The 9,154-nt window shown below is 48.9% G+C and overlaps 1 protein-coding gene across 1 annotated transcript; it reads right to left on the bottom strand.

Annotated features, from left to right (window-relative positions):
- Positions 1 to 3,431: 3,431 nt before the first annotated feature.
- LOC138824937 (heart- and neural crest derivatives-expressed protein 1) lies at positions 3,432 to 7,900 on the bottom strand. Its single transcript, XM_070019337.1, has 2 exons — positions 7,119 to 7,900; positions 3,432 to 4,932 (listed from the first exon to the last, which is right to left on the bottom strand). The coding sequence occupies exons 1-2, from the start codon at positions 7,656 to 7,658 to the stop codon at positions 4,828 to 4,830; spliced, it is 645 nt and encodes a 214-aa protein (XP_069875438.1). The 5' UTR covers positions 7,659 to 7,900; the 3' UTR covers positions 3,432 to 4,827.
- Between the last annotated feature and the right edge of the window lie 1,254 nt (positions 7,901 to 9,154).

Genomic DNA, 9,154 nt, shown 5'->3' with positions numbered 1-9,154 from the left:
CTGTAGTTGTGTTTTGTAAGAGCCCATTTCCTTATGACATAATGCTGGAGTTCATTTCTAAATTCTGACCATTCCATTCTTTTTTCCTACATGAAAAGGTATTAATTAAAAATAATAACGAGCCGGGCGCTGGTGGCTCACGCCTGTAATCCTAGCTTCTCAAGGAGGTTGAGATCTGAGGAACCAGACCAGGCAGAAAAAGTCTATGAGACTCTTTATCTCCAATGAACCACAAAAATCTTGGAACTGGAGCTGTGGCTCTATACAGCACTAGCCTTGAGCACAAAAACTCAGGACAGTACCCAGGCTCTCATGTCAAGCCCCAGGACTGGCACAAAAAGAAAATAAAGTAAAAATAAAAATGATAAGCTGGGAACGGGTGGCTCTCGCTTGTCATCCTACCTACTGAGGAGGTGAGATCTGAGGATCAAGGTTCAAAGCCAGCCCAGGCAGGAAAGCCCATGAGACTCTCACCTCCACTTAACCACCAGAAAAATGGAAGGGGTGCTGTGGCTCACAGTGGTGGAGCTCTAGCCTTGGGCTGAAAAGCTGAGAGACAGCGGGCTCTGAGTTCAAGCCCCAGGAATAGCACAAAAATAAAAACTAAAACTAAAAATAATGATGATAATTGCTTCTGCAAAGTGGTTCTTGGTAAATTTTTGAACACTGGGCAGGGAATAAGAAAAATAGCAGCAGGCTGGAGAGGAAGGATGAGCATCTTGAGAAAGATCCGAGATAGCAGGCTGAGAGCTGGGGGGTGCTCCCAGCCCCCTGACTGGTCAGGGTGGGGTGGAGAGACTCCATTCCTCTCTCCTGGGCTCCCCCTTTCCATCTCAGGAGTGAAGCAAGAAGTCCTCCTTAACAGGCCACTGGCTGGCAGACAGGAGTTCCAAAATGGGGGACCCCATACTGACTCAAAACCCCGTTTGCGAGTCAAACCCTCTCTTTCTAAACAGAGTTGGGGCTCTGCTATATAGTTTTCTGAACAGGATTGTTGTGGGGGGGCCCTGCTAGGTACCCCCTCCTTCCTCCCGTGAAGAGGAAGCAGCGGCGGGTACACATTCTTCCCATGCCTAGAATGCTTCACTTGGCTAAAAATAGTCTCCAAGAGCTGGCCCCGTGCACAGCCAGAGGTTTGTGAGCCTAACTGATCCCGGGTTCGAATCTAGCAAAGGCTCCTCTCTGCCGGCTTTGTGGAACCCTCAGTCTGCTTGCTCCTCATCTCTATTTCCCCAGAATTTAACTCCCAAGGATTCTCAGCTCTTGGGGGGAAAGAAAAAAAATACGTATATATAATATACAGTAGCTGCATATTATCTAAATATGTAAATACATAATATATTTATCTACTTATATTTAAATGTTTACATTACGTTATATTTATAAGTTATACATATAATTATACTTATATTCATCTAAGTATTACATTTGTATTTATATAAACATATATATCACATATCATACGTGATATAATGATATATTACATATCATAGTTATTATAGTATATATTTATATGTGTATATTTATAAATTATATATCTTTTATAATCTATATGCATTACACATAGATTAAATTTAAATATAAGTATGTAAACATTAATTCTTTAAATACATTTAACTGTAGTGAGTATATAAGTATAAATGTATATTATATTTACATTAAATATTTGTTTTCATATTCATATCTGTAAATAACTATGCGCACAGATGTAAATGTACGACTGTATGCTATTTTATAAATGCACGTACGTGTGTATATATAAATAAACCTTTCCCCCCCCTTCTCCCCAGGGGCCCTGGGGCCTCGGCGGGGCAGCCCCCAGGGCGTCGGGCGGCTCATTACCGCGAGGTGTTGCCCTAGTTAAATCGCCGGCTTCGTTTGATGTCGTGGCAGATGAGGGGGGTGGGTGCGAGGAGTTAAAAAACACAAAAACAGAACAAGTACCTGAGATGGGGGGGAAAAGGCTCACAGTCCCCCCCCCACCGCCCCGTGCCCCATAAAACACCTCGGATTAACCCCTTCGCGTCTGGAAAGGCCCGCGTGGGCCTCGCCGCCAGCCACCGAGGTGTTTATGAGCCAAGAGGGAGAAATCGGAGACACCCCGATGCGGGGGCGCAGGCTCCTGGGGCGAGGCTCCCGGCCGTGTCCCCAATTCCAGACCCAGCTCAAGGTCGGGGTGCCGAGAGCACCCGGTGCCCCGCGCTTGCTTTCCGCCTCTTGAACCATGAAACGCGAGGGGACCCATCGCTCGTTCACAGAAGCCCCAAAGCCTGCCCGGGCCTCTCCCTCCGAGCGCCCAGGCAAATGCACCCGCATTTGCGAAGTCCGACCAACCCTGGAAGCTCCCCCCCCCCCGAAATGTGGATTTGTGCACAAATCCACAAGGGCTCACAACTGTTTGCTAAGTGCTCTGCCAGTGGAGAGAAATCTAGGTTTCACCGGGAACCACTAGTAGCTGCTCCGAAATGTCTAGTTCGGACTGGCCTCCCCGCTGAGCTTAAAGGGTTGCTAAGCCGGCCCCTGCTGGATCTGCAGTCACCAGCCACCATCCAGGTACCAAAAGGTACCTCTCGACGTGGAGTTTAATCCCCGGCGAGTGCATTCCGGGCCACCATTGAATCTCCCGAACTACCCCGAGGCTCCTGCTTCTAGGGGACCCGCCCAGACCCTTCTTCGTTTTCATTCCTTCTCTTCCCTCCTTTCCTTTCTGTTCCTATTCCTTCTCTTCCCTAATTTTCCCTTCCTTTTTCTTCCCCTTCCTTTGCCAATAGTTCCACCAAACCACAGTCTATAGACATCCATGCTACATACTAACTTGCAAACATCGATTTCTTGCAAACATTGATTTTCTTCTGTCCTCCTGCTACAGGCTAACAATTTTATTCTCCCTTCTAGGAATACATTCTTTTTAAAAATTTGGGCCAGTCTTGGAGCCCTGGCCTGGCCACTGTCCCCTAGCTTCATTTTGCTAGAAGCTAGTGCTCAACCACTTGAGCCACAGTTCCACTTCTGGTGCTTTTTGTTTTCTTTGTTTTTGTTTTTGTTTTTGTGCTTAATTGGGAGATGAGCTTTGGATCCTCAGATCTCAGCCCCTGAGTAGCTAGGATTACAGGCATGAATCACCAGTGCCTGGCTTCTGGGAATAAATTCTTTTCTTTTTCTTTTCTTTCTTTCTTTCTTTCTTTGTCTTTTCTTTTTGGGTACTGGGAATCAAACCCAGGACATTGCACTTGCTGAGCAAGTGCTTTGCCACTGAGCTGCATCCCAGTTCTTCAGAAGAAAATTTTAGTCTGCCTTTTCCCCTAGGTTTGGTTTGCAGTTTGATTTGATTGGTATCAAAGGAGAAGCAAGGACTGTGACTTTCCAAACCCCAGAAGACACACCATGGAGAGGGGAAACTGACTGAGACATCACACAGGGGCCCCTCAGTATTTTAGAAAACTTTTTTATTATTAATCAAGAGCATAGATACTTGCCTTTGCCAAGGGAACGGGGGTGAGTGTCCATATAGATCTGAGGTAGAAAAGGAATTGGGGGAAGCGAGGGGAGAAATACCTGAGCACACCAGGCATCATAGGTAGTTTAAATACATAAAAACTTTACAACCTAGAGGAAAGTTTTTATTTAGAAAGAAAAAGAGTGCCAACTTTGAGGAAAGGGGAGAAAAAAAGCTAGCCAGCTGTCAATGACTCACACCTATAATCTTAGCCGACTCAGGATACTGAGATCTAAGGATCACTGTTTGAAGCCAGCCAGGGCAGAAAAGTCCAGGAGACTCTTATCTCCAATGAATTGCCAACAATAAAAAATAAAAATAAAATTTAAAAGCTGGAAATGGTGCTGTGGCTCAAAGTGGTAGAACACTAGTCATGAGCACAAAAGCTCAGGGACAGCGCCCAGGCCCTGAGTTCAAGCCCCAGGAACCAGTACAAAAACAAAAACAAAAGGCTATAATAAAAGAGAGAGAGAGGGAAGGAGGAAGGAAGAAATAGGGAGAGAGAGAGGGAAAAGGAAGGGAGGGAAAGAAGGAGAGAGAGAGGGAGGGAAGGAGGGGGGGCAAGGAAAAGAAATGCTGTGAAGAAGAAAGGAAAGAAAAAAAAGTAAAAAAAAAAATTTTTTTCCTTGGAAACCAGCACAAGGAAGCAGCTTCGTAATAGAGGAGGAACAAAATTTACCTCCCCCAAACCTCCTTCCCTCTAGGTACGAATTACAGCAACAAAAAGAGAAAAATATAAAATAACATGGCTGTTGAAAAGAAAACAATACAAGTCATTTCTCCATCTTCCTCTTCTGTGTTCTCTTACCCTGGCTAAAAAAAAACCAATTGATTCCTTGTATTGCATTTTAATTAAGAGAACCAGGTGTCTGGAATGTGAACAAACCCGGCATGGGGGGAAATAGAAAAGCCAGATCACAGAGTGAAGATGCCATTTAGGGGGGAGAAACCCTAAATTCCACACCCCCCCAAAAGATTAGACACATCCCAAGTGTTCGGGTGCTTGGATTCCAGTCCCTCTTTTCTCCAACAGGCCCTTAGTTAGAGGAAGTGGACATATATATATAGATATCTATATAAATTTCTCTTTCTCTTAACTGCAGTAAAGACAATTTCAAATGACATTGCACGTGCGATCCAAGTGTATGGTTTGCAAGCGGGTGACCCACTGCCGGTACTCAGAAGGGGCTCAACAAGACGCGTCCCCACAAGTCTCTGGAACCCAGAGAGACTGGCCTTTGCCACTGCTGCCTTTCCCCTGTTCCCAGGATACCAGATCAGCCAGCCGGTGGCGGCCCGGTCCTCCGTTCCTCCGTAGCACGGATCTTGGCTTACTGATTTAACTCCAGCGCCCAGACTTGCTGCGGCCAGCCTGTGCGCCCTTTAATCCTCTTCTCCCCAGGGCCCAACGCAGGAGGAAAGCCTTCGTGCTGCGGCTGCCAAATGGACAGAACAAGAAAAAAAGTGAAAGACAGGTTTCAATGTGTTGTTTTTTCCTTTCTCCAATCACCCCGCTAGGGAGGTAGGGGTGAGGAGGAAAATGCAGGCGAGGAGGAACTGGTAGCTTTTAAATAAGTGACGGATTTCTGTTTGTGAAATCGGAATAAACAGGCTCATAAATTTGCCTTTTATGTGCCAAGTTCCTGGGATCCGGGATGGTCTACAGCGGCTCTTGGGAGGCTTGGTAAGAAAAAATTCTCTATACTATCTGACAAAAACAAAAACAAAAACAAAAACCAACAAAACAGAACGGATGAGTGTTGGTTTAGCTTTGTGGCACCCAAGGAATACTACAGTGAGGTGAATGGGAGGAATTAAAACAACAACAAGAAGAACTTTATCCAGACTGGTAGCTCATGCCTGTAATCTTGGCTATTCAGGAAGCTGAGATCTGAAGATCCAGCGAGTCCATCAACTTGGGATCCATGAGACTTGGGATCGCCAATGAAAAACAAAAAAGAAAAAGAAAAAAAGCAGGAAGTGGAATTGTGACTCAAATGGTAAGAGTGCTAGCCTTGCTCAACGACGACAGCACCCTGAGTTCAATCAAGCCCCAGGACTGGCACCAAAAAAATAAAATAAAATAAAAATCAACTGTTGCTGGCACCAGGGTCTGTTCCCCCTTACCCCTACCTCCAACTCCTCCTGGCTTTCCAATCTAACTTAGCATCTGAGCTTGGATACAAAGTTGGGTACTACAGCTGGTACTTAGGAGCGCCTCTGATTGCAATGCCAAGGAGAAAGAGAGAAAAGATGGATTCGGCCAGGCCTAGTTCTCCCTCCAGGCTCCACTGGCAAGAGACCCAGGAGGTACTACTTAAAAGGATCCAGGGGGCTTCCCACCAGTGACCCCAAGCCCCTGACTTGCTCCACCATTACCATTCGAGATCAGAAAATAATCAAAATAACCCAGTGAGTTCTGATGATCTCTTGGGTCCCTCCCATGAAAGAGGGCCAGAGCAAAAGAACCCAAAAGAAAACTCCTTTGCGGGTCTACGGGTCACTTTTCCTGCAGGCCCCACGGCCAGGAAAACCCAGAAAGATATCACTCTAAATACAGAAGACCAAGAAAAGCCAAAGGAGGATTTGAGATCTTGAAACCCAACGTGATTTGTTTCTTGTTTATCTACAAAAGCCGTTGATGTTGTTCTCCATCTAGACCAACAGGGGAGGGGGGGGGGTAAATGGAGCACTGTGGTCCCGAAGTTGAGAATCTGACTTGTTTTACACCCCCTCTAACTCTTATTCCTTTGCTAGGTGTCCTTCTGGTTTTATTTATCCCTTCTTGGGCCTCAGGGTGCCTGGGTCTGTACAATGATGGAAGTAGATTTGGCTCACAAAATCACACAAAAGCAAATGGAAGCAACTCCTGCTGGCCTTCAAAACCTGTTTTTCCAGGAGATTCTCAAGACCAATCGGCACCTCCCCAATTTGAAAGAGAATTAGGTTGAGAGCAACCTTTTAGAGGTTCAAGGCTTTCAACAGACTCTCCCTCTAGGAAAATTGAAGGGATGGAGTGCGGTTGGTTGGGAGGGATGGGGAGAAATTATAAAAGGGGGGGACGCTGATCATGATGTATTCTACTCAGAAACTGACACGTGGAATTCCTTTGTCCAACTACTGTTAATTTTTTTTCTTTTTTCTTTTTTTTTTTTTTTTTTTTAAAGAACAGGGTCTTTTGCCAGCTGCCTCATGCCTCTAATCCTAGCTATTCAGGAGGCTGAAATATTGAGGATCACAGTTTGAAGCCAGCCAGGGCAGGAAAAGATCTCAATTAACCAGTTTTTCTTTCTTTCTTTCTTTCTTTTTTTTTTTTTTAATAAAAAGCTGAAATTGTAGCTGTGCTACAAAACTGGTAGAGCATGAGGCAGAGAAAGTCGAGGGACAGTGTACACAGGCCCCGAGTTCAAGCCCCAGTACCGGCAGACATATTAAGAAAAAAAGGAGAACATGGTGCCATTATTACAGCTGAATTTAATTATGGATCTGCCTCCTGCAACCATCTCAAAACTCTCCCCAGCCTTTCAAACCCTCACACACACAACACCGGGGTGAGGTGGAGATTCTCTTCTACTGTTGGCAAGACCCGGGGTTCCCCCCCCCCCCACACACACAAACTCACCATCTCCCTTTTCCTCTTGTTCTCCCGGCTACCATCCGCCTTTTTGAGCTCAGCCTTGAAAGCTTCAGGATCTCCGGCCTGGGCATCCTTGGCTAGCACATCCATCAAGTAGGCGATGTAGCTGGTGGCTAGGCGCAGAGTCTTGATCTTGGAGAGTTTGGTGTCTGCCGGCACATTGGGGATACATTCTCGAAGCTCAGCGAAAGCGCTGTTGATGCTCTCCGTGCGTCTCCTTTCCTTCTTGGGTCCAGAACCTTTCCGCCGGCCCAGGCGGCCTCCGATCGCTTCCAGTCGTCCGGGGCTCTGGCCTGGCCTGGTCTCGGGACCGTAGGCAGCGGCAGCCACGGCGGCACTGGGCGATGGCCCGCCGGCTGAGAAATCCGGACCAGCGTCTGTCGGGCTCAACAGCCAGCTCTGAAAATAGGGCCGGTCCTGATGACAGCGCGACGCCGGGCCAAAGAGAAAAGGCTCGTGGAGCATGGGGTGCGCGGGGTGCGGGTGGTGATGGTGATGGTGAGGATAGCTGCCCACGAGGTTCATGGCTGGAGAGGCTCCTGGACGGGGGTGGGGTGAGTGGGGGTGCCTCCAAGATGGATTAACGTCGCCCCATGCGCCCCCAGAAATAATCGGGGGGGGCCACGGATGGGCAGTCGGGCTCCCCGCGCGCACTGCTGGGTGGCGGCTTGACTGGAGCGCTGGGCACCGTGGAGGAAGAGGACACGCGTGGCCCCGCGCCTTTCTGCGTGCCCCCCCCACCAGAGGGAGGACGCGCGTTGGCTAAAAGATCCGTTTAACCCTTCTGCGGACTCCCCCAGCGCGATCTGGCTTATTTAAGGCCGCGGCTTTGATGTCAACCTCTCCGCCCAGCCAATGGCAGGGGGGCGGCGGAGGGAGAGGGGGTGGTGGCTTTCCAGGTTGTTCTTTGGAAAAGTCACTCTAGTCTACGCCGCCTGCGGGGAACCAAGCACCGGCCCCGCCTCTGTCCCTCCCCTCTCAGGCCTGGAGGGGGAAGGGGGGGGTCTCCAGACCTGAGGCGCCCCCTCCACCCCTCGCCGGCCGTCTCCCAGGGCTGTAAATGACCACACACACACACACACACACACACACACACACACACACACACACACACACACACACACACACGCACCCTCTGTGGATCTAGCGGAAGGAATCTAGAATCATCTATTGCCGCCTTCTAGAGCCCATCCCATGAGTTTACAGATTGGGAAACTGAAGCCTAGAGGGGGTGGGGGGAATGGTTCTTCCGAGACGCTCACAAGTTCAGAATCGGAGAGATTCCAGTGCTACCAGTGCTGAGCTCCAAAGGGCCAGCCTGGCGCCAGAGCCAGAAGCTGGCCAGGCGCTCCGGGTAGGCACCAAACTTTCTTCCCCATCTAACACCTCCCCACTCCCGCGCGCCACTTAGGCTAGACTTGCAGCCTCCAGCGCCCCGGATGGTCACCAGCCCCGCGATCTGCCTCGCGGATGGTGGAGAGAGGAAGGGAGGAGGGCAAAGGGAGTGGACTCCAAGCCCCTGGTTATTTACCGGTTTGTTCCGGGCTCCGGGGGCTAAGATCTGCTCTTCTCGCCTTGCAGGCGCCTGATTCAGCCTAAAGACCCCGGCCAGACCAGCCGAGGCCCTGGCGGCCTAGCAGCTGCCTTGGCCCTAAGGGTATCTGTGGTTCAGGATTCCACAGCCTACTCCCCCACCTCCACCCCCACCCCCGCGCCTCGATTTTTCACATCGGATCGGAATCAAGAATGCGAGGGGTCATTTCACCCAACCCCTTCATCAACCCTCTTGAAAATGATTCTCGATGATAAAGACACCCCGCACACAGCAGAACATCACAGTTCAAGAAACCAGTGTTTGTGGACAGTATACAGAGGACCACAGTTTACCCTTGTGCCAAGGTACAAATGCAATGCCTGAGCATCTCCAATTCACCGATCAGAGGCTTAGGCGGGCTCCGCACTCCTTCCCCTCTCCCAGGGCCTAATTTCCCTCTCCCTGAGAGTCTCTCCGCAGAGTCCCT

Source organism: Dipodomys merriami, unplaced genomic scaffold (genome assembly GCF_024711535.1).
Source record: "Dipodomys merriami isolate MVZ:Mamm:240054 unplaced genomic scaffold, mDipMer1.0.p SCAF_130, whole genome shotgun sequence".
Classification (NCBI taxonomy): Eukaryota; Metazoa; Chordata; class Mammalia; order Rodentia; family Heteromyidae; genus Dipodomys; species Dipodomys merriami.
This window is presented reverse-complemented; position numbering and strand designations above follow the sequence as displayed.

Excerpts from the sequence above, each read along its gene's own strand:
- LOC138824937 (XM_070019337.1), bottom strand. The coding sequence starts at position 7,658 with ATGAACCTCGTGGGCAGCTATCCTCACCATCACCATCACCACCCGCAC. Across the intron at positions 4,933-7,118 it reads ACAAGAGGAAAAGGGAGATG|CCGCAGCACGAAGGCTTTCC; the intron begins GTGAGTTTGTGT and ends TCCATTTGGCAG.